Source organism: Alternaria triticimaculans (assembly GCF_023758025.1).
Source record: "Alternaria triticimaculans strain BMP 0046 chromosome Unknown scaffold_1, whole genome shotgun sequence".
Lineage (NCBI taxonomy): Eukaryota > Fungi > Ascomycota > Dothideomycetes > Pleosporales > Pleosporaceae > Alternaria > Alternaria triticimaculans.
This window is the reverse complement of record NW_026055958.1, coordinates 4,644,696-4,667,849: the sequence shown is the minus strand read 5'-3', so window position 1 is coordinate 4,667,849 and position 23,154 is coordinate 4,644,696. Positions and strand designations below refer to the sequence as shown.

Below are 23,154 nucleotides of genomic sequence, written 5' to 3'. Positions count from 1 at the left end.
TGTCGGACCCGTCTCGGAATGATCGTGCGGCGGAGAACTTCACGAACACATGTTCTCAAACCTACCTGTTGCAAAGATATGGCGTATTTGGATATAGTGTAGACGAGTCGCTCCTCATTTCGTTGCTGGAGATGGATTCGGCATTACCGCTCATGCTCAACTTCAAAGAAACGCGCATGGACAGAGCGTAACAGCAATGCGATGAACTTGGTATCGAGACTACGGGAATGAAGGAGGAAGCTGTCCTCGTGAAAATGAGAAGAACTGTGTAGGAGATCGTTTCGGTCGTTACCCCACACTCAATCACACCTCAAACTCCGAACCCCAACTCTCTCAACCCCATCACCACCCTACCACCAGCCTCTTCCACACCCTCCCATAGCCCCCTCAACCCCTCATCGCTATCTCCCAACACCGGATCCTTCTCCGGCATGCCCACTTTCCACACTTCCCCCTCTTTCCCATCATGCTCACCTCCAACAGCGAAGTCCCAAACTCCGCCATAAGGATACGCACCCATCATCATAAACTTCCCGCCGCTAACATCCACACTCTCAAAAAACCTCCTCCTCTCCGCCTCCTTCTCCTCATCGACCTCCGCTGCCCTCCCCTCCTCTACATCTTTCGGTTGGTGAAACGCCAATTCCTCGTTCCGTGGTCGCGGCAAAAAGGTTTTGTGGCTAACCCCCGCTGGGATGATGAAGACATCGCCCAGTTCCGCTTTGATATCCACGCCACCAACCTCTCCATCTCCCCTGTCACCCGGTTCGTATTTCCCCTGCGACCAAGACGGGGAGTCAGCGACGCCGAAACGGATCCATGCCCCTTCGCCTGAGATAACGGTCATGGCTTCGTGGGTAGTGGAGTGGTAGTGCGATTGTATGTCCATTCCGTACTGCGCTATCCATTGTGTTTGCCAGCCATTCGATGCATAAAGGTCGAGAATCTCTCTTGTTTTGAAGTGCGGGGAGGTCACCATATCATAGAGAAGACCGGGATAGTGGAGCAGCGGGTACGGTGAGTTAGGAATGAGGGCTGTAGGAGGGAGTTTGTATTCGTGGACTTTTGTCGCCATGGTAGGATCCGGACGAGGTAATTTTGAGTATTTGGGTTTGATGTGGAAGATCCCGCAGGTCAAACGAGACAGGAAATTTCTGAAACGCCCCATCGGATTAGTCGCGACGGGAGTAACCGTCGAAGTTTGGTACGGTGAGGGGCGGGGTTGAGTTTGTTGGTAACCTTGGAAGGAGTGGGGTATACTAACGGATATACACATGGGGAATGGCTTACCCGAATAGGAAGTAGCAGCGCGGGGTTCCACGTCAGGACTATTAATGGGATGGGAACCGAAGTATCTGCACCTTTGTATTTGTAATGTGTCTACGCCGGACACCTGCAGTTTCGCGATATCAGTTTTACCCAAGATCCTTCAGTTGCTTTAGCTAGCTTGGAGTGCTGGTGCAATCGAATGGCAAAGTTACGATTCCGTGTGCAGGGAAGGCTCAAGCACTTCAGACCTAAACTTGACTCAATTTTGGCAATTTACATGGTGCTTTGGGTTTCTTCCGATGACCCGTCCGCGGAGTTAAAGAGGTGCAGCTTCAGTGCGGGTGTACTTATCCCTTGCGCAATGCCTATCTGGCGGAGGAGTACATACTGGAAGACATGGAGAGGTTCTTGGGTGGTTCCTGCCCAAATACGCGCCTGATCTCATACGCTCCTACTCCTTCACGACGACTTTAACCTAATGTAGAGGTACTGACATCTTGGCATGCATCGGACGGCCGGGAGCAGAGCTTAATTGGCCAATGAAAAGCCGTGTCTTCGAACGTCGAAAGCCTTAGACGGATTGCAATATGCAGCTAAAGCTGCGATCAATACATCTCGGTCTCGTGCAATATACACGTATTCACATTGGGCATACCTTTCAAAACTCCGCTGTGACGAACCACTCACCCTCGCTATCGAACACCCAACCCTTGCGCATCCTTCGACTCCTTACATCGCGCCTCCAAAGCACCGAATCCCTCCCATCAGTTCCGCTCCGCACTAGACTCTAAGGATTGCGATCTCTCTTATTTTACAAGGAGTATCTTTTGCGTATATACTAGTAATGTATTTTAGGAGTTATATGTAACTCGTCTCGCTTTGCGTTATCGCAGTACTATAGATAGGATGGAAGGGAACTAGAATATTGAATCGCACACCGCAGTGAGTCAACGGTCCCGCATCCCCCATCTATCCAAAGTGAGTCGAAATGTCTACACTACCAACGGCATGGCGAGATATCATGTTTCCTTGTATCCACGGCTAGCTTGTCACTGTTGCACTCCTTTTCATGGAAAAGACATTCAGAACCTTGACTTGGCCCCTCTTGTGTCCTCTTAACCTGCCCATCCTTTATAGCCGTCTTCCCACCTCACATGATGCCCAACTCCCCGAAACCCTTGAGAACCTCTTTGTCCACTCGGCTCAACCACTCTTCCTGGAAGGCTTGTTCACCACCCACCTGTTGGATGACCTGTTGGAGATGTTCCCTAACGAATGCAACGAGATTGATCTGATGCACAGGATCGGTATAGATGAGTTCGCGCTTGCGGATATCCTCCGGTGCCTCAGGTTCGGTGGGGTGGTAAGGCTCTGGAGGCCAGAATAGGGAACTAGAAAGAGACATCAGTATGGTCACAAAAACAATTGTAAATGGGTATACGTACTCTTGACTCCGATCATCCATGCCATCCAGCAACTCCCCGAGTACATCCGTCCATATTCCTACCAGCGACTGCAGCCTGCCCAACATCCAAGGCTGTGCTCCTTCTAAGAAACGTGTGAGAACAAGGCACATGAGTTTCTTATTTGGCGCATCGCCAATGTTCTCGATATGGCCGAACCACTCTTCCAACAACCAGTCTAGAGTCTTCTCTAGACCTTCACTTGATAATGCGGAGAGGGCTTCGAGGAGTACAGAAGGTGAAGCCATGCCGATACGTGCTAGCACAGTGAAGTAGTCGGTTTCGACAACTCCATCAACAGCGCGGGAAGGGAGTTCGCGGTAAGGGCCGTGGGATTGATGGTGGGTCCATGCGCCGTGGAGACCCTCCAAAACCTTTGCTAGGAATCCGGAAGAGATCAAATCGCTAGTCAGAACCTTGACAGCGTTCTCACCACCTACACCTTCCGCACCTCGAATGATGCATGTCACGAGATGTGTCATTATGCCATTCGCTTCGGGTTTCAAGTTGCCTAGGAGCCCGGCGAGGGCTTGGAGGATCGCGGGACGGAAAGAGTCTGCCAGGACGGCGGAGGGCGCAAGAAGCAGGTATGCTTCTGTGATCTCAATGGCTTTTCGCAGTGTCTCGTTGTCCATGGAGAACAGAGGTAGCAGATATTGAATTAGGTTGAGCAATTCAGGTGGTGTAGGCTCTGGAGCTGATGGTGTTTGTGCAATGATAGAGGCCCATAGATCGAGTGCATCTTCAAGGAGGTAGACCTGGGTTTCTGATCCAGGCTCGATAGCGCTCTGGATAATGGGTAAGAATGAGACATGGAAAGAACGTGACTCGGCCTTCATGGCGTTCGTTAGACGAGCCAGGAGTGTGAGAATCGCCTGCTTCATGAGATGCTCTTCGCCAGACTGCTCCCACAGCGGTGGGAGGAGAGAAATGATGCTGTTGGCGTATGGGGTGATCTGCATCCAGTTAGTCTCAATACTTCAAGCGTCTCCATCTCCGACTTACATGATGCTCTAACCTGTATACAACAAGACTAATGGTGTTTAGCAGTGCCATCTTCGTTTCTGGAAGTTCCACCTCTTGGACCAGTGCCATCAACCTATCGAGCATAAGCTGCGAGTACGGCAGAAATGCATCTGCCTGGAATTCCCATTCGTCGGCGACGGCGTGGAATTTCCTTCCCGCAGTTATTCGTACCACTTGATCGTTCATTGGGTCGCTCTTATCGAGAAGATATTGAAAGATCTGGTAGACGATAGGTTTCTTCTCCTTGGCCATCTTAATAGTTATCCATTGGGAGATGATGATGGCGATGCGGCGACGAATGATGTTGAAGCCCGGTGTCTGCTTCGCTGCCTCGACAACCAAGGTCTTCTCAAGGAAGGTATCGAAGTCAAGTTGATCGTGCAGTATGTCAGCCGCAAGACCAACGGCAGTGTAGACGGAGTCCTTGAAAAGGATGTCTTCGTTTTCCGGAGCTATCAAGCGTTAGCGAGAATCGTGTCCTGCTAAAGTGAGTACTCACTCGCCACTGTGTAGAAGACTTGGAGCAGAGGCTGAATGATCAAATTTTTGAAATTCTTTGCGAGGTCTAGGAACAGCTTCTCGGCACAGGGTCGGATCGCAAATTCCCAGTCCTCTGCTCCCTCTTCCATCTTCTCCCACTCGTCGGGCTCTTCCTCCCACATACGGAGGTCGCTGGGCCTGAAGACGAAGAAGCGCTGGACAAGTGCTGAGATCATTTCACGAACGAGGTCGTCAGTGAGCAGATCTGTCTTGATCTTGTGCGTGGCCGCATTTTTCTCATCCTTTTCCTGCTGGTGCTTGAAGCGGAAAGTCTGGGTGGGGAAGAAGACCATCTTCACGCATGCACGAATCAGCAGCAAGCCTTTGAGACCTAGACGCTCGAGGATGGGTGCTTCATCTTCAGCATCGCCATCAGTACCGACTTTGGCGCCTTCGATAGACTTTGAGCCCCACTGCTCACCTAGTCGCGAGATGAGGCTCCAGTAGTCGCGCGCAAGCTCTATGGAATTGGGTAAAAGGACGAAATCTGCTGGGTGAGTCGTGGCCATGTTGAGGTGCAACTTTGAAAGCTGCATCAAGTGCCTGCCTATCTTCTTCTGAACTTCGCCTGCAAGTGGTGAATTTTCCGGTATCACGTATTGTAAGAACTCTCCGAGATGAGTGCGGGTCAGTGTCCAGAATTCTTGGACATCCTTGTCTCTGCCTGGGAACTCGTAGCCGGCGATTATAAGTCTCCGCATAGTCTTGATAGCAAGGAGGCTGTTGTCGATGCTCTCAAGCGCACCGCCTTCGTCGTCTCCGCCATCGCGAAAGAAGGCTTGCCATGTTTGCACCTTGTTCACGTAGATGGTACCGAGTACGTTGAAGATCTCCGGCGCGACAGTCTGTAAGCTCTGCCTTGTTCGTAGAAGTCTTCCAGTTGACAGTTCCTTGACGATGTATAGCAAGACGAGAAGGGCGCGAGGGAGTTGTAAACGGTAGGCGTTCGGATCGGTCGAGGCACGAAGGATGTGGAGTAGTTGTTGGAATAGATCTGGCCTAGAAAGCGTTAGAGTAGGGAAGTCTATGTTGGATTGGGACTGACCAGTCATTTGGAAACTCGAAACGGACGATCTTAGCGACGACGAGAGCATTCTGTAGGGCCAGGCGATGGTCGGCTTCGTTGACGGCGCTTTCGAGTAGACGAGCCCGTATGGTAGCCTTGTCTTCCTTGCTTACAGCACTGCAGTCACGTAAGCCTATGCATCTCTGCGGCTTTATGTGGAGGCGTACTTGGTGGCAGTCTTGCGCCAGTACTTGTCGATGCCGTTCTTGAGCTGGATGACGGCGAGGTAGCGAACTTCGAGGGGGAGAGATTGGTCAAGGAACACCGTCTACTAGTGTCAGTCCGGTACAGTTCAGGGAGCTAAGATATGCATACCTGCAGCAGAGGATAGAAACCCGCGGCCTTTTCCCATTGCTGGAGTTGCTTGGTGCCCGTCTGTACTTGGGTTTGATCTGCCGAGGACGCTGATCGTAGGACATGGAACAGGATGTTCTCAGTCAGCGGATTCGCCTCCGCTGGCGCCTCAATACTAAACTCTGTATTCATGCTGTGAATGTTGACGGCCAACTATCGCGGTAGTGGGGCAGCCGCAAGTAGGTGAACTTTTGGATATGGCAGGAACAGGCAAGTACTTGCGCGGAAGCGGCTCACGGCTCAGGCGGATTACGGAATCTATGGAGCCTGCTCACCCAGGCTGCGATCAGGATGCGGCAAGTCTTGTTTGGGAAGTCTATCTTGGTGTTTGGGAAACAAATTCGAGAAGCTCCCCGCCTGACAGCTCGGACCTCCGAGACACGAGACAGTGATTCCGGGGCACCTTGTTGGCAGTTGACATGTACTGCATAAGAAGATCAAGTGTGTGTCATCTGTCTAGCGTGTACTTGAATATGGTCTCTCCACAGAAGCACTGTCATGGGCGTGTCTGAACATGGCCCCGGCGTGTCTGGAGAAGGCGTCGCGCGCATCGGCTACTCCCACGCCTTCCCCAGCCAACCTCGGTCCGTCGCAACTCGAGCCTCGTCTCCCCATCACGCTGTCACGTTGCAGCCCCATCGCGCGCCATCGCCAACGACACCCGTAACATCCGCCCGCCTGCCCAGACGTCGCATCCTCCCAATGCGCCCAAATGCCCTCCGCAGACTTCGCCGCCGCCCAGCAACGCATAGCAGCCCGCCGCGCTCAACGCGCCCTTCAACAGCGCAATCACCATGAGCCGCCGCCGTCAACCGCACAACGCGCCCTCTCGCGCCTGCCCTTCCCCTTCAGCAGCGTCTCCTCGACCGGATTCAGCGTCTGGGACGCGATAAAAGGCCGGTCGGGAACACGGCCAGAGTTCCGCGTCGGCCAAGTCGATGCCGAACTCCTCGATGAGGAACTCCTTACCCTGATGAAGAGTCAAGTCGGCGAGGGCTTGAAGTACTTCGGAAGCCATATCACAGACCATTACTCAGCCGAGATATTGCTGGCATTGAGGGCTGTACTGTGGAAACTGAGCATCTGGGACCAGAACGCGAGTTATGGCGCGCATCTACAGGGGCTGAGGTATACGGACGCGCGGAGCAGTGCGCCGAATCGCCCACCGCCCAAACCGTGGCAGAAGATCGCATATGGGGCTGTCACAGTGGGAGGGCGATACGCGTGGACGAAGTGGGAAGAGTACCTTCTATCCGCCTCGGAAGACTACACCCGACCCGAGAGCGCAAGATTGAAGATTCTAGGACGATTGAGCGAACTCGCAGGAAACGCACACGACGTCCTCGGTCTCGCCAGTTTCCTCGTCTTCCTCGTTGACGGACGGTACAGAACGATAACCGATCGCCTCCTCCGTCTACGCCTGACACCAACCTCGCACTCCACATCGCGCGAAGTCAGTTTCGAGTACCTCAACCGCCAACTCGTCTGGCACGCATTCACCGAGTTCCTCCTCTTCCTCCTCCCCCTCGTCGGCATCTCGCGCTGGCGCCGCATCCTAAGCCGCACATTCAAGAAGCTACGCACGAGCGTCCTCTCGCTACTCGGCCGCTCGAAACCCGCCAACGACGAAGACGACGAGGAGAGCAAAGCAGCCGGCGAACTCGGTTTCCTGCCCGAACGCACCTGCGCAATCTGCTACCGCGACCAAAACCCCACAACCACCACCGAAGCCGACATTCTCACTTCCTCGGCTGGCGGCGGCGGCGTCGTCGGCTCCGCTACAACCGACATCACCAACCCCTACGAAACCATCCCATGCGGCTGCGTATATTGCTTCGCCTGCATCGCGCAACGCATCGCAAACGAAGAAGGCGAAGGCTGGACCTGTCTCCGCTGCGGCGAGACAGTCAAAGAATGCAAGCCCTGGAACGGCGATGTCATCGAAGAACAGCCCCGCCGCGTTGAGCATACCGAAGTGCACGAGCGACCCAGTACAGCCAAGTCTGTTGGTTTCGCTACGGCTGGCGATGAGCTGGATGAGAAGGCGCTGCTGAGGGAGGTCGATCCCATGCCGGAGATGGAAGACGCCGCGGATACAACGCAAGAGGATGAGGAGGACATAATGGGCACGACTCACACGCGTGGTCTGGATCTCGGGGAGTCGTTGTTCACGGAGAGTTCAGAGTGGGCGCGTGCTAGTGAAGATCGTAGCAGCGACGATGAGCGGAGTGAGGAGTATACTGAAGATAGTGAAGAGGAAGAGGAGGGTGATCAGTCGGGCTTTTACGACCGACGATAAGGCTTGGGAGGGTTGGTTTGGTTGGACTGGGGCGGGGGCTATACGATTGTTGTATAATTACTGGATGCGTTGAATTGCAAGATACCCTGATTTCTCAAGCTTGGTTTGTTTCATTGTGCTATGCTATCAAGTGTCATTGAGCTATCGTGAGACCAGTCCGTTATTGGACTCTGACGTTGTGATCTTGATCGTTTGGTGAGGTAATCGCTCATAGATAGATATCACATGCAAAGCCAGAGTCTCGCGCCGCAACGCCTTGATTGATGCGGTCCGTCCTGCATCTGTCGGCTCTTGCCCTTGCGCTGGCCTCAAGGCTCTATAGCATAAATGCCAACGTGCATAGTCGCAACTTGGCCTTCTCTCGTTATACACAGCAAACCGCCCATTGTCTCATCACGTCCGCATGAAATCCGCAAACCTCGGCAGCGCTGCCATCTTCTCCTCGGGACTTGTCGTCTCGGCGAAGAAGATGAGGCGCTGGTTCTTGTCCTTTTTGCTCTTCTTTTCTTCTTTTGGCGCTGCCTCCTTGGTGACCTCGTTGATCAGATCGTCGACAGAGTTGGATATGTCGCCGTTCTGACCAGGCGGGTATGCACCAGGTGGTGGAGCGCCGAAACCAGGTCGAGGAGGTAACGCGCCAGGTTGGCCGGGTATGCTGCCAGGCCGCGGGGGCATGCCGCCGTTGGCGGGCGAGAAAGGTTGTGGGACGCCTTGGGGAGGATATGCGGGCGCGCCGGGTGGGAAGGCCACGGGAGCGCCAGGGGGTGGTACGCCGTACGGTGTCTGCGCAACTGGTGGTGTCTGTAAATATGTTAGTCCCATATCCTTTCCCTGTCCAGAATCTCGAATACATACAGCAGTCTGTACTGGCTCCACAGGCGCGGGTAGCACGCCGTTCTTTCGATCTTCCCTGAACTGGGCCGCCCTCTTCTCGATCTCCTCCAGGCTCTCGTTGATCTTCGGCCTCTTGTTCGGTGCAGCTTGGCCATTGACGTACGCTCCACGCATAGGGTTGCCGGTAATTCGTGCGCGCTCTTGCTCCTCGGCGAAATGTGCTTGTGTGACTTGCTGGTTGTGCTGGTCTATTATCTCGGCTGGGACACCCTCCATACCGAAGATCTCCAGCTCGAGACCTTGACGGCCGGGATTGGCATTTTCAACGTGAGTAAGCGTCTCCTTGTGGACCTGGTTCATGTGCACGGAGAGACCTGAGAAGCTGTTAGCATCGCTTATCCAGTGCGCGGAGCTGAATCGAGTGGTGCGTACCTCCGGCAGTATTTAATCGTCTTCCACAGCGGTCGCATTTGAAATGTTTGGCCTTTTGGTGAGAGATGAGAATCTTCAGGTCGTCGAAGTCGCGCTCGCAGTAGTAACACCATGGTCGCTGCAGACGTCAGTATGGGCGCTGTATGCGATTTGGGTGCGCATATCGTACCTCGAGCTTCTGGTTCAAATCCGGATATCTTCTGCGTTTCTTCGTCATCTTTGCGATTGGTAGGAGGGAAGTGGGGAAGGCGTAGTCGCGATCGCGGTCAGTCGAAGTGAAGCTCAGGGCTCGCGGTTCCTCGAGAGCTAGCCTAGCGCGGTGGTCCATGCGGCGAACATCTCAACTTTTCTTCCCCTTCACCCACTTTCACCTACAACATCACAATGACAGACATCACCAGCCTCTAATATGAGGACGAAACCATGTCGCCATGTCATTCTAGATACATCCATCCATCATAGGACGCAACCCGCACACCAGCCACTTGAGTCTTCGACACTTTTACGAGTCCCTTTCGGGGGAGCATCCCACAGCTTTGCGTCTTGCTCAGCTGTGGTGTATGCGGCTGTACTCCTGTACGTGCATTCTTCGTCTGACGAAGTTCGTTGCAAGAACAAATAAAAAGGTCCTTCATAGTTCACACTTCCTCGCTCTTCGGAGAAATCCTACGAAGAGTGTGACTCCTTGGCTACCTACATATCTACTTGCTCCACCAGAGCCATCAGGCTGAAGTTGGGGTTCTCGTCTTCGCTTGCCATCATACCGCGAATAACGCCAAGGCATTTCTCACATAGAACGTCTTCATCTGCTGTGAGCGCCCCAAGGTCTATTGGGCGCTTGCGGTCGCCGTCAAGTTGGTATAGGTGGCTGTCTTGGGCTGCTTTGACGAAGGCGATGTAATGGTAGTCCACCTCGTCTTCTGCGTTGAGGGGCGCTTCAGTATCTCCTATGCTTGCTACTCCAGCATATGCCCGTTCGAGCCCGTCGTTCTTTTCCAATGCCTTCGCTAGCTCGTTTGAATCAGGCGTCAGACTGGCATCGAGTAATTGGGTAATGATCGAGTCACTCTCTGACTGATATCAGTTATATTTTCGATTGGGCTGACGGCTATCATACTGATCTTCTGTCGCGCCTCGCCATTGCAGATAGCATGCAGTATCGCATAAAGACCGCATGCATTGTTGATGGTCTGCTTGAAGAAGACCAGATCACCAGCGCCTCCAGAGCTTCGAAATTCCTCAAGCGTAGCGTCCTCGTCCTGAACACGCTTTTCATAATCGTCTGTCGTCGGAAACACCAGTATCAACGCAAAGGCGGGACGCGGAAGAAAGCCAAGCAATTCTATGTCGTCCAAAGAGAGCACATCCTCGAAGACCAATGAGGTGGATAAACCGAGCTTATGCGCGAGCTCGGTGAAGACGTCTGGATTTGATTCGAGAGGAATGAAGTGCTTGGTATATACCGGTCCGCAGGCTTGGTTTGCAGTGGCCATTGTCGGTAAAGATGTGTTGTTGTGGTTTTCTTACTGTTGTGTCAAATGTACTTGCTGCTTGGGAGACGAGGCTGAGCACCGCGCCTGCTTCGCTGGCTACTACGCTAACCACGTTAGGTCAGGTTGTCGTACGCCTCCAGTCGCACACGAAAACGTATCTTAGTGGTGCAGCTATCAGCATCAAGGCCGACCTCTTTGGATGTACGTAATAGTGGACGTTAGAATCTCCCAATGCAATGAGACCAGCGATCGACTATGCTGCCGTACACAAGTCCACGATCTCATAGCTAGCGTTGTGCGTGCCAGCACTGATATATCAATGGAGAGATTTCCGATCTGTCGAACCATGGCTGTGTCGTACATGCATGAGCTTACCGCCGTTGTGGTGAGGCGATTTGTAGCACCCGAACAACACCGACTGTTGATTTTGGAGTAAGGGCGATTGCAAAAAGGCTAGAATAATTGACCCGCGATGAACCACAAAGCCCTACTGGCGACTGAATCACGAGATAGTGTTGGTCAATTGATCGTGTGCATTCGTGGACAAGATCGAGATAGTGGATAGGAAGTAAGAAGACACAGTAAATTGATCATACAGCTTCGTACTTAAGACTAGTCAATAATCTTTTTGCCATTCTGTCGGCCAAAAGGAAGGACCAGCCAAACAGCAGGCAAGAGGTTCAGTCATAGATCAAGATAGTATAAGCTGAGCAGCTCATCACTTATTAGCGCAGCCGTCAGGGCACCCGTTCACCGGGCAAGCAACTGCAACCACGGGGCAATCAGCAGCAGTCTTACATAAGGCAGAGTTGCCCTTCGAATCTCGCCCCCAGCACCAATCTCCAGCACACGTACACTAACGCATGTATCAGCATCTCGACGATATATATTTCCCCTTGGAGAGTATGAAGTTAAACTAACCTTTCTCCAGCAATAGCCTTGTTCGCAGCCAAAGTCTTCTGTGACACAGTGTCCCGCTGATGAATCATGCAATGGGGAGTACGCGATGTTGATCGTGACGCTGAGTTGCTGTGGGTGACGAGAAAGCGATTTGTCGGTGCCTGCGAGAACGTGTTGAGGCATACCACTACCAAGGCGAGTGTGCATTCCCACTAGAAGAAAGCTCAGGATAGTGTTCTTCATGGCGAATGATGTTGTGGTTGTGAGTGAGGGATGGAGATGAGAGAAGGAAGGTCTGGTGAGAGCGAGCAGGCAATTTATACTGTTTCGCGTGCAACATGACATTCTGGTCTTACACAGACCAGTGGCTTTGTGGTTCTCGTGGTGCAGACGCCTCGTGGTATGATACGAGCTACGAAGACTCCCTAAGGTCGTTGGGTGTCATTATAGGCGGGAGTTGGGGTTTGGGGAGGAAGGGGTGAGAGAGGCGCATAGAATTATTGGTGGGGGGGAAGAGTGTGGGGAAGAGTGTGGGGAAGATTGTGCTAGAATTTGAGTAGATAGTGATGAATATTCACGGATACTATCGTGGGCGAAGATGGAAAGAATGGACGGTAAAACTAGTATCTTTGCAACACCGTTTCCAAGCCTAGCCTCTAACCCAGCGCAAGTCTAGTTTTCTACTTCAATACTGCCTTCCAATCCGCATATCTCTCACACTATCCATCGACCCGCAACAATCCAACACCATCTGCCCGCTTTCCTTATACCGAATCCAACCATCTCTCTCGTTCCACAACAGTGCCCTCAGCATACAACTCCATCCCTATCACCAATGTTCCCCTTCTCCAAAGAAGAGCTCCAGCCCCATCAACCAACAGCACGCCTCCCCTCCCGTCACACAACACACTTCCATGTGCACGTACAGTTCCACGACACCGAGCATCTACCTCGCTGCCGGCGGCCAGTTCTCGGCTATCGCATACCGCTCTCGTCGTATCCTGCCGATGGTGGTCGGGCGGGAGGGTGGAGCGGAGCTTGAGTGTTGTAGGTGTGGGAAGGAGGGTGGGTTGGTGGTTCTGTGATGACATGTCAATGACTTGTTTTGACAGTTCGTTGGGTTCGTGGTGTGGGTTGTGGTGGATGATAGGTGATGAGTAACGATTCTATCGCTAGTCTCACTCACACCTGATACCCCTCTGTGCCTTCTGCTCGACGGAGGAACTCCCACATTGCTCGCACGACTGCGAGACCGCTGCCTTGTGTCTCGATTGTGCGTCCGCGTCCTCGGTCGTTGAGATCGCTTGGGCTTCTCTTTGTCGTTTCGTCTTCGTCTTCGTCTCCGTCATTCTTTCCAGAGACGTACCGCTTGAAAGGCTCTTTGAGGTCGTCTTCCAGGTAATCGCCATCGGAGGGGTTTGGGTAGATGTTGCGGTAGTCTACCGCGTTCTCTGGAAGAACTGGGTGAGGATGAGACGCCGATTTCCTGTTGTCATGAAAGGAGGCAGAAGGAGACGAGGGCTTTGGTGCGCCCCACCATGCGCCGAATCGGCCGTCTTGGTCGCGCGTTCGGAGGGCGGCTTGGGCGTTGTGGACGACCCATGCGGTGTATTCTCTGCAGCTGTTTGCGTGTAACATAACCAACTCTCTGGGTGCTGCATGTGTTTTCCCTGGCCTGACTGGTCGAGATGGAAGAGCTTCGCAGAAGGAAGTTAAGTGGTGGAAGAATATGCCTTTGAATGTCTGGCCATCTTGACTGCAGCGCCCAGAGGGATCGCAGAGCTCCGTCAGGATACCATTGTAACCCAGGCCAGCCCAATCAGCGGGTAGTGCTTCTTGTTCGTCTTCTGGGCCATTGCTTCGATGAGGTTGAGACGTTCTCCAGCCCGTGGCACGTATGACGTTCCTGATGAGCTCATGGCCATCTTCCAAATATGAAGTCTTGCCGGTAGCTTCCCACAGCCCGCGAAGTCCAGATAGAAGGACACCCTGATTGTAGGTATACACCATTTCGTTCCGCTCGTCGCATGTTGTCTTGCTATGATTTGTGCGGTAACCGCCAATATGGAAGCCGTCAACGTAAAGCCCCTGGTCGTTTGTCATGCCGATGTTCTTCAGCCAATCGTACGCGTTCACTGCGTTCGCGAGGTAGACAGGATCGTAGCGTCCACGGTGCCCCTCGTCGCAGTCATCAAATAACTGATCTTGCTGTAGGCCAATCTTGTCGTGCTGCGAGAGAAACGGTGAACAGTTGTCGTCGCCCGGAAAGTGCAGGTACATGCTGATACTCGCCGAGATGAAGAGCTGGTTCGTAATGGCGTTTTTGTACGGCAACAGACGCGGGTTCCAAGTCATGCCGCCCCCGCAGAGCCTCCAATCCCATCCCTTCTCCGCCAATTCGTAGAAAACGCGGGCTCGGTGGGCGAAAGCAGGGACGAATTGCCTGGCATGCCATTCCTTCGCTCCAGCCCTGTTAGACGTGTAGTGTTTAGCGGAATGGCTCTCCACGAAACCACTTGCCTCCAGCCAGCCCAATACCACCCAGAGCATGTCATCGAACGCCTGCATCCTTATTGCGAAATGATCTTCGCCGAAGTAGTAAGCAATGGTCTGCGCAAAGTATTTGTTGATCTCATTCTCCACCATTTGTGCTTCCACATCCATTTTCCGACTCTTGTCGAATGTACCTGGCATTGTGTAGGACAGCGAGTGGGAGAGCGACGAGAGGGTAGCTGAAACGTAGGTCGACATGACGGCTGCTGTCCAATCTATCGCTGTTGTGTATTTGCCGAGCCATACTGAGAAGTAGTGGTCTTGCATTGTAGATAGGGCCGAGTGGAGATCGTGAAGGATGTTGGTCTCGGCGAGCGAGTAGCTGGCTATGCTGGTCGGCAGGTCGTTCGATGATGTTTGGGACGGATCGGGGAAGGATGTAGATGAGGCTGGCGATGAAAGCAGGTGGACAACATTTTGATTCTCGGGCTCGTAGACCGGTTGATCTGCTTATGTGACATGTCAGTGAGAGGTCTTTGAGGGGAAAGTATCTCTCAGTCATACCTTGTGCAGTTGGCGATCTCGCATTGCTAGCGATTGAGCTGGTCGCAAACGCGAATTGAAGCAGTAAAAGCGATAAACATAGTCGCAAAAGCGACGCGACACGCCGCGATCCCATCGCGAAGCCTGTGAAGCTGTGACCTTGGACTGGGTGTTGCGCTGAATGACCTCGGGAAGACTTGGTGCTATGCGACGCGTAAGCAATTCATGGAGCAGCTCTACGCGCGAGCTACTGTTAGAAATAATGCGGTATGCATATAGGATCGATAAGTAAGACCATTCAAGGCTTCTTATCGGTTTCTGTGAAGGCCATACTAGAGGAGGCATGTGCCGCAAGTGCATGAGGCGCATACGATCCTGGCCAAGTCCACCTTCCCGTGCCGGCTTGGGCAGCTGCTCTTGCCTAAGAGCTCCGTCCCATGGCCTGTAGCAGCGGAGGAAGATGAAATGGCGCGAGGTGTGGGTGCGAAAGAACACAATGGTTAGAACGACGAGAACACGACTACATTGATGCTTCCCCAGGCGCAACGCGTGATGGGAAGACGGGATGACGCCAAGCCTGAACCCTGGGATCGTGAAATCGCGTGTCTGCCCCGCTCCCGCTCTCGCGTGGTTTGCTCGCACGGACCGCATCCAGCCCACCAGAGTAGCAAAATGGTACAGCATCGCCCAGCCGCTATTACATGTGCAAAAAAGGTGTTGAGCGGGACAGGATTCGACTGAACCACACATGCAAAAACAATGTTGAACAGAGTGGGATTCGAACCCACGCAGATTTCTCTACTAGCACCTGAAGCTAGCGCCTTAACCGCTCGGCCATCTGTCCTTTGATGAAGGTTTAGAGCTGCGGCCTCTTTATATACTGACTGACCACAGTTCGCCAGGCCGAACGAGAAGCTTAAAGGATTTCGGTGGGTGTGGACGCCGATGGCTGGGCAGCCGAATCAAATGACTGGCTCTTGCAAGCGGGGCAAGGGAACTTATCAGATGAAGAGAAGCACTACGCCGCGAAGACCGAAATATCTGTACTAGGTAAAATCTACGCATTTTTGGGGCAACATTGACTTTAAAGGTCTTCCCTTCATGCAACATCTGTCATTCGATAAGACAGTAGTAGCTTTTGAATACATCGCTCGTTCGTTCGCTATGCAACCTTGGTCTCAAAGTTGGTCTCCGTGATACAGCCCACTGAGCGCGCAAATCGATAGTGTGGCGATCCTGCACAGAAAGTGAACCACTCCATCTAGTTCGGGACAGCAAACACTTGATTATTATCCGATCGTGGAAGCAGTATATCCGTGTAATGGAGAATTAGTGAATGCTAATGCTCTGACAAACTGCGAGTCTGGGCTTCATCTCATGCCCATCTAACAAGTCCATCGATGTGTACCTGCAATGCAATGCTGTCCCCACACAACCCCGCCTTGATACCAACGTTGATAGCCAGCCCGCTATCACGCACCAAGAACATATCATTTCGCGCGTCATTTCCTCGCAATGGATCGTACACCTCGTCTGGTATCCTCCTTTTCACCGCTTGCGGCCAGGTCCCACTGGCCTGACCGTCTTGCGAAGGGTCAAAGTCCGAAATGGCTTTACACCAGTAGTGACACGTGGACCTGTTGAAACCGAACGCGACGGGAAAGCTTAGAGAATGCGCATATGCTGCTGATTGGACCCGAAGCAGAACAGCCCCCCAGAATTCTGTGACATTGTCTGGTATCCGTAGCTCGTGGGTGGTTTCGTTCCAGGAATTACGAGGCGTGACACTGATTATGCGAACTGTTGGCGTAGTGTGGCTAGAAACGCGACGTCGGATGTGGAAGCTTTTGAACTCGGTAGTCGTGAATTCAGGTGGTATGAACAGCTTCTGCCGTACGTAAATGGTATGGAGCTTCCCAGTAGGCCAATCGTCGATGAAAGCCAAAGAGCCAGCATCAACACGCGCGTATTGCGTCCCACCATCCAGACACTTCAATGTGATGGCCAAGCGCTGGTTGAGCTGGTTGCTCGACCGTATCATGGCCAAGACCCGGCTTTTGTCTTTGGGGTCAGGTAAGAATTCGAGCTGCACACGTAGACCGATAGGGGTAAGGCCTATGGGGAACGTGGAAATGACATTCTCGCGCTCGATAGAACTGCAATATTGAAACTCTTCAGGCTGGCGCGCAAGCAAACCCCGATACGTTGATCGCTCCGATGAAGTTGCGCACCAGGAGAATAGGGAGTAGTCGTCAGTAGTCCTTAGGATCTCCTCTTGTAGACGGATAAAAGCCTTCGCACCTTCTCCATAAAGTAAGGGCATGTGAATGTCGAAGAGGCCCAGCAAGCAGTAGGCAACATCTTCGACACGAGTACTTTGCCGATGTGCTGCCCAAGACATCCTCTCCGCAACGGAGAACTCACTAATAGTACTTCTGTCGTCGAGTACACGAACTGGGATACCCGTGGCGTCAGATAGCTCCTCCAGAAACTCCACCTTCTCGCCCATCAAGGTCCAGTCCTGGAAGTAGAAGCGACATAGAACCGGTGCAATCAGTTCTTGTAGAGTCCAACCGCGACGCGTCCACCGAGAAGACTTTAGTGAATCTCTTGCGATTTCGGAAGCGGTTGTGTAGCCGTTTGGACGCGGTTTGGGGATGTCGCCTAGATAGACGATGCAGACCTCCGCATCCCGGTACCAACGATACATGGAATTGATGGCTTCTTGTAGCTCCGCACTTGATGTCTTGTCAATACAGCATGTGTCTACCCAAAGATAGTGACAGCCTTGGCCTTGTGCCTGCTCAGCTGCGTTCACAATCTTGCTGTAGCCGACGCGCGTCATGAGGTCTTTCTCCGATAAACCTCCCAAAGGCATCTCGGAACTGCCTCGAATCATCATCTCCAACGCCAACATCAGTGTAGTTCGCGCATCTTGACTGCCTGTTGATGCCGATGCTAAGTTGGTAGAAGCGGACAACGCTCGAGCTCTGCTAATCCAGACGTATTCCTGGTAGTTGACTTCATCTCCGCCCCAGGTATGAGAAAGGATGGCGTATTTTGGGATAGAGTCATCGTTGAACCATCTGAGCTCGAGTGTTCTGACATCGATGAGTCGCATAACAGACGCTGAGCGACGTGTCGACGTGGGTGATCATTGGCGTAGAGAGACCAAGCGGGGTGCCTGCCCCCGATGAGCCGAATCGGTTTGGGCTTTGCGCTAGACCCAATGGGCTGCCCTATACGAAGCTGCTCGTAACTTCAGACTCCTAAAGCATTTCCTCACGATGAATGCCGGTACCATCATAGACTGGAACATGCACGACGCTCGGAGAGCGATGCTTCCATAGCCGTAAATCGTAGCTAGGGATGTGCGTCCTTATCGCGAGACTACGGTACGGCATCGGGGTTAACAGCGATTGGTTCATGTTCAAGCACGGAGTCCGACGATAGTCCTTGTCATTGCAGCCCTTGACATGGCGTCACTGATATTAAATAGCTGTCGTAACACATTGCCGACACTTGCACCAAATTACCATGACACCCTGACCTAGCGCGAACACAAAGTCTATCATCACAATAATGAATGCGAGCGGAAGGTCTGCAGCGAGTGTATTAGTTGCTAAGAGAAGGTGCTGGAGAAAGTAAAAAATGGCTAAGGATACAGATAAGGTAACACGCGGCAGCCGTACATAGGAGATCCACCAACTGCGATCCATATCATCTCCAATCATGTCCCCGGTGTCACAAATGTTGGGATACGCACAGTCCCCGGGTACGTTGCCGATTTCATGAGCACCAGACGCGACGCAATGTGCGCCGACTCCGTTTACTCGTGCCGCTCCATAATAACCCCCCATGCACCCTCAGTATTCTCCATCAAGCATGATCTCCGATGCGCTGCAAAGGAGTCGACACATGCCAGGTATGCAGCTGCGCGCTATCAGACTCGGTCCGCGGCGTCTTCGTGCGAGAAACCGAATTTGCGGTCTACCCGGATGCAGTTGTCCTCGACGCTCGTGCGGTGGTCACGGTATGTGGGAGCAGTGGCAGAGCTCATATGATCTTTGTTCATGGTATCCGACCACGAGCTCATCTGAGAACTATTTCCACAGGCGGTGGAACTGTCCGTCAAAGTAGACGTTGCGGGCTTGCCATGGAGCTTATTCTTGGTGGATCGTAGGCCTCTGGGAGCAGCGTTTTGATCGTGGGCAACACCCGCCCACATAGCCGAGAGGGGAAGGAAGATGCAGACGATTGTGAGAACGTGGGAGACAATCTCAGGGGGGATGCTCTCAACAAATTGGAGAGATGTGAAAATAGCTACACGTAAGTTAGTAAATGTCAGTGTTCAGCGTGGCAAAGAGAGACGAACCTGGTATTGACATTGTCTGACAGCCCATGATGAAGACGATCTGCATCGGTCCAAATCTAGGCATGTTGAGACGGCGCCTCTGAAGGATGGCATGTCCCAATTTCCAGGTGAACACGCAACTGAATAACCAGATGGATATAGTTTGCATGATGTAGGTCATCCCGTCCAGTGCTGCCAGAGAATCGGGTGACACATTGTCCAATGCGTATTTGGTATTCAGGTAGACGAAAGCGAACTTGACTCCAAAAGCAGCGCAGGCCACTGTGGTGGTTGCACCCATGATGATGGTGCGATGTAGAGGTGGTGTAGTGACGCATACGATCCAGACTTGGAGACTGAGTGAAGCGTAGACTAGGATAGCGACGATAAGACTGAAAACGTTGATTAAGACGTAGATAGCCCAGTCCGCATTGGTCAGAGGTGGTGAATATGGGGTAACATCGCTGTAAGGGTCGTTCCAGGTGCTGCTAAGATACATGGCGAGAAGCAGGCAGCGGATGGTGTTGGTGAAGAGGGAAGCGGTGTTGAGGTAGAAGATGAAGGACTTCCGCTTCTCAGCCTTGGTCAAGAGGACGAGAACAACCAGAAGCATGATCGATACACCAAGACCTACCCCATTGCTGGTAGCAAGGCGGGCGGTGTTCACGCTCCAATAGTTGACATCCGCCATGTTGACTGTGGTGACTGCCCATTTGGGTTCGTCGCCCATCACAACCGGCACGATGAGGGTGAAGTTTTGGGTCCACGGCTCGAAGCCGGGCGGAACCTGGAAGTTGGACGGAAGGTCAACGGCGTGGAAGTCGTCAGCCATAACGGCTCCTACTGCTAGCAGTCTTTGGAGGTTATAGAGGTAGTGCTGTTTGGCCGTAAGTCCAGGGGAGGAACAGAGTCTGACGGAGTTGGGTCTGGAGGTGACAATTTGGAAGAAAGGTAGAAAGTACTAGAGGTTGAAGAAGGAATGAAGGAGTCCTGCAGCAACGAGAGTCGAAGCTGTATCGTTTATATCAGAGTTATATAATAGCTAGATGGCAAGGTTGGTTCTGTGCTGCAGATTGGTGGCATGCAGGGTCATCGAGAAAGTGACGGGGAGTGATGGCTTTCGGATCCCGAGCGGATAATAGCAGCGGCAGCGTGCGATTGTTTCGATATCCCCACTCACAACTATAGCTAGCCAAAGCGAGGACGAAGATGAAGTCTTAGAGTTACCTGGAGCCCTTACTATTGTTCCATGGTCCCTTCACCTGCATGCGTCCGGATACTCGCCTCGGTCTGTAAACGCTTGACCAATGCTCGCCGCTGGTGCTCTTCTCCTGTCTTACAGTGAGTCGCAGAGTCGCTCATAGTGAGTTGGATAATTTCGAGATGCGCTGTTTGCAGTGTGCGATGGTTGTGATGAGATAGCGCGAATTCCTTACTATTGTTCTCCATCTTCGACTGTCTGAGCTTTGAGACTGTTGGGCGGCGGTGTTCGTGAGAACTGGGACCAACGGCAGTTGAGATGCACAGCAACCAAATTAAGTACACGAGTTACCGTTGTACAGGTATCGTCCTTCGAATCCATATCCTTGCTGTAACCAGAGGAGGTAGCGGCGTACGGCTGGCAGGCAGAAAGGGAAGGTAAGCGTGAGCGTGAGTGGCGAATCAGCAGACAGCCCCACTTATTATGCGCGTCACCGCTAGCCCAGCTCCAGGGCTGCGCCTTCCGCAAACGTGACCACGCGTTAAATCCAACATTCGCGATCAAGGAACCGCCACGACGCGTCAACCGGCCTAGGATGTGGACATTGATCTCGTCACATACTACGGGAGCGCCGGGGTCCTCAGAGTACGCCCTGCCGGAAAAAGGAACAGTACACATCGTCAACAACGTACATCCTGGCGTGGTTCGCATTATAGCAGCGCCTACAATCATACCTGAGCTCGGTCGCATCGGTAGGTTCGCCGAAGAGGCTTGAGACATCCACTGACTATGGTAGATTCTGGGCCATGTGGGGTCAAACTGGAAGCCATCACAGCTTCATTAAGCATCTTGCCTGGCCAAGCACACGCCAACAGTCTATCATCGGCTGCTAGATACGAGTTGCAACCACAGAGTGAGGGACGCTCAGAAACAATATTCCTGCGTCATGGCGATCAGATCCATCTTCCAAACGCTCAATCTTACCTGACTTGTCAGTGGACAGACTCAGAGGTCCAGGTCAACTCATCGGCTGCTGACGCTATGAGAATCGCGGTGACACCTGAAGAAGCCCAGAGCGAGGGCGATGGTACGAAAGATCCCGCCGTCAATGTAGCAAAGTCACAACCTCGCGCAACCCCTCAGCTTTCGAATCAACGATCAACTACTGTGATCCAGGAGACCCCAACCGCTGCGCGTACAGGGAATGTTACAGATATTTACGAAGCAGACGTTCAGGAAGCAGAGGCTTTCTCGACCGCCCGTACTGGCGAGTCACAGGATCAGATGCAACCACAGCTGCCTCTGAATGCTAGAACATCTTCACCGCGAGTACACATACCATCGAGGTCAGCTAAGAAACGAACACGGTCCCTAGCCGATGAGGCGGACGCAGATGCATCCAAGTCTGACAACGGGACATTTGCTGGGCCTAGCAAACGCGCCAAAACAAGCGATAGCGACACAGAAGACAGTCGCCTGAGTAACGTCGACGTTGCTCAGCCCGAACAGTCCGCCCCACCACGATCGCAGAGGGGTTCGCAACGATCCATATCTAATACTACAGTTAGAGAGGACTACGATGGCCCGGTTTCCCGTGTAGCCTGCAGCAACTCCACCATTACGAAAGCAAGTGCGGCTGTCAAGTTCCTGAAGAAACAAGGTGGAGCGTTTGTAGAGAATCTGGCTGATGACTTCAATGTACTATGGTAAGTACTACACTGTCTTTGCTGTTGTGTCACCATGCTAACCGATTAAAGCGTACGAGATGGTGATCTCCAAAAGACAACAAAAGTACTTTACGCAATCGCACGCGGCATTCCTATCGTTACAGACCAATGGCTATTGGAATCTGCATCAGCTAAGCGCCTGCTTGCCGTTTCCGCTTTCAAGCCATCCATACCTAAGCAAGAAGAGGAGTGGAAGATCAAGCTTGACGACATCCTCGAAAAGCCGCAAACTCCGTTCACCGACTTCACTGTTCACTTTACGAAAAGCCTCAAGACGAGATACGCATCTTCATTCTCTGACATTGAGGCTGTCTGCAAAGCTGCGGGCGCGACGAGCGTGACGAGTGGTGCGACGAAGATCAAGAAGACAGGAAATACCATTGCCCTCGCTGCAGACGAAGATGATGTGGAGGCACAAAAACTGATCAAAGAAGGAACAACATGCTACACAAAGGACTTCTTCACATACAGTATCCTGCGGGGCGTCGTTGACCTCGAGAGCGACGAATTCAAGATCGAAGGAGCCGCAGCGGGCGAGACACCTTCAAAAGAGCAGAAGAAGAAACGAAGCCGGAAGAGTAACTAGGCACGTACTGAGGAGTCAATAGTCAAAGACGGGCCCGGAATCATGATTTTCCTAACTACATGTTAACTGCATAGCGCGCGGAGCAGGTGCTTCTTTGGACCCATACCAGGGGAGGGTACGGCGGTAATTCCTTTATATCATATTATACCCACTCTCGTCATCGTAGCAGACAAATTCAGTAGCAATACTATCAAACAAATTACAATACCACGCTTATCATAGCATCACTGCCGTTCCATGCTCCGGTAAGCGAGCAAGACCCACAAGATCCCCCACTATAACATACATATCCCCGATGCTGCCGATGTTTGCTCGCTTCAAGTGCCTCAAGCATGAGCACATGAAGTTTGCCAGGCGATTAGTAGGATGCAATTTTCAGAATCCTCCATCAAGAAGTGCAACAGCGCATTTCGATAATCCTCTGTGGCGCAATTGGCTAGCGCGTCTGACTGTTACTACACCAGTAGCTAGTTATCAGGAGGTTGGAAGTTCGAGCCTTCCCGGAGGAGGATTACTTTTTGCTGGGTGTTGGTGCCTAGACGTGTTGAATGCTTTGGGGTAGAATGGGGTTCGG

At 52.6% G+C, this 23,154-nt stretch overlaps 8 protein-coding genes and 2 non-coding genes across 10 annotated transcripts; 3 read left to right on the top strand and 7 right to left on the bottom strand.

Annotated features, from left to right (window-relative positions):
* Window positions 1-2,419: 2,419 nt before the first annotated feature.
* Window positions 2,420-5,850, bottom strand: J4E78_001544 (uncharacterized protein; the record flags this gene model as incomplete). The annotated part of the gene is made up of 7 exons (XM_049362201.1): window positions 2,420-2,660; window positions 2,715-3,688; window positions 3,738-4,210; window positions 4,258-5,297; window positions 5,344-5,481; window positions 5,532-5,632; window positions 5,680-5,850. 7 exons carry the CDS (start codon window positions 5,848-5,850, stop codon window positions 2,420-2,422), a joined length of 3,138 nt encoding a protein of 1,045 aa, XP_049227484.1.
* A 580-nt stretch (window positions 5,851-6,430) lies between these two features.
* J4E78_001543 (uncharacterized protein) lies at window positions 6,431-8,017 on the top strand (the record flags this gene model as incomplete). The annotated part of the gene is made up of 1 exon (XM_049362200.1): window positions 6,431-8,017. One exon carries the CDS (start codon window positions 6,431-6,433, stop codon window positions 8,015-8,017), a length of 1,587 nt encoding a protein of 528 aa, XP_049227483.1.
* A 393-nt stretch (window positions 8,018-8,410) lies between these two features.
* On the bottom strand, window positions 8,411-9,663 carry J4E78_001542 (uncharacterized protein; the record flags this gene model as incomplete). The annotated part of the gene is made up of 5 exons (XM_049362199.1): window positions 8,411-8,818; window positions 8,873-9,225; window positions 9,284-9,401; window positions 9,453-9,594; window positions 9,659-9,663. The coding sequence occupies 5 exons, from the start codon at window positions 9,661-9,663 to the stop codon at window positions 8,411-8,413; spliced, it is 1,026 nt and encodes a 341-aa protein (XP_049227482.1).
* A 313-nt stretch (window positions 9,664-9,976) lies between these two features.
* J4E78_001541 (uncharacterized protein) lies at window positions 9,977-10,776 on the bottom strand (the record flags this gene model as incomplete). Its single annotated transcript, XM_049362198.1, has 2 exons — window positions 9,977-10,353; window positions 10,401-10,776. The coding sequence occupies 2 exons, from the start codon at window positions 10,774-10,776 to the stop codon at window positions 9,977-9,979; spliced, it is 753 nt and encodes a 250-aa protein (XP_049227481.1).
* Window positions 10,777-12,858: 2,082 nt separating this feature from the next.
* Window positions 12,859-14,645, bottom strand: J4E78_001540 (uncharacterized protein; the record flags this gene model as incomplete). The annotated part of the gene is made up of 3 exons (XM_049362197.1): window positions 12,859-14,363; window positions 14,476-14,618; window positions 14,641-14,645. The coding sequence occupies 3 exons, from the start codon at window positions 14,643-14,645 to the stop codon at window positions 12,859-12,861; spliced, it is 1,653 nt and encodes a 550-aa protein (XP_049227480.1).
* An 830-nt stretch (window positions 14,646-15,475) lies between these two features.
* Window positions 15,476-15,556, bottom strand: J4E78_001539. Its single transcript has one exon. It is a non-coding gene; the product is annotated as a tRNA-Leu (tRNA).
* A 531-nt stretch (window positions 15,557-16,087) lies between these two features.
* On the bottom strand, window positions 16,088-17,833 carry J4E78_001538 (uncharacterized protein; the record flags this gene model as incomplete). The annotated part of the gene is made up of 1 exon (XM_049362196.1): window positions 16,088-17,833. One exon carries the CDS (start codon window positions 17,831-17,833, stop codon window positions 16,088-16,090), a length of 1,746 nt encoding a protein of 581 aa, XP_049227479.1.
* An 822-nt stretch (window positions 17,834-18,655) lies between these two features.
* Window positions 18,656-20,334, bottom strand: J4E78_001537 (uncharacterized protein; the record flags this gene model as incomplete). The annotated part of the gene is made up of 3 exons (XM_049362195.1): window positions 18,656-19,035; window positions 19,088-19,943; window positions 20,329-20,334. 3 exons carry the CDS (start codon window positions 20,332-20,334, stop codon window positions 18,656-18,658), a joined length of 1,242 nt encoding a protein of 413 aa, XP_049227478.1.
* Window positions 20,335-21,056: 722 nt separating this feature from the next.
* On the top strand, window positions 21,057-22,580 carry J4E78_001536 (uncharacterized protein; the record flags this gene model as incomplete). The annotated part of the gene is made up of 2 exons (XM_049362194.1): window positions 21,057-21,973; window positions 22,025-22,580. 2 exons carry the CDS (start codon window positions 21,057-21,059, stop codon window positions 22,578-22,580), a joined length of 1,473 nt encoding a protein of 490 aa, XP_049227477.1.
* Window positions 22,581-22,997: 417 nt separating this feature from the next.
* Window positions 22,998-23,089, top strand: J4E78_001535. Its single transcript has one exon. It is a non-coding gene; the product is annotated as a tRNA-Asn (tRNA).
* The last annotated feature ends 65 nt before the right edge of the window (window positions 23,090-23,154 follow it).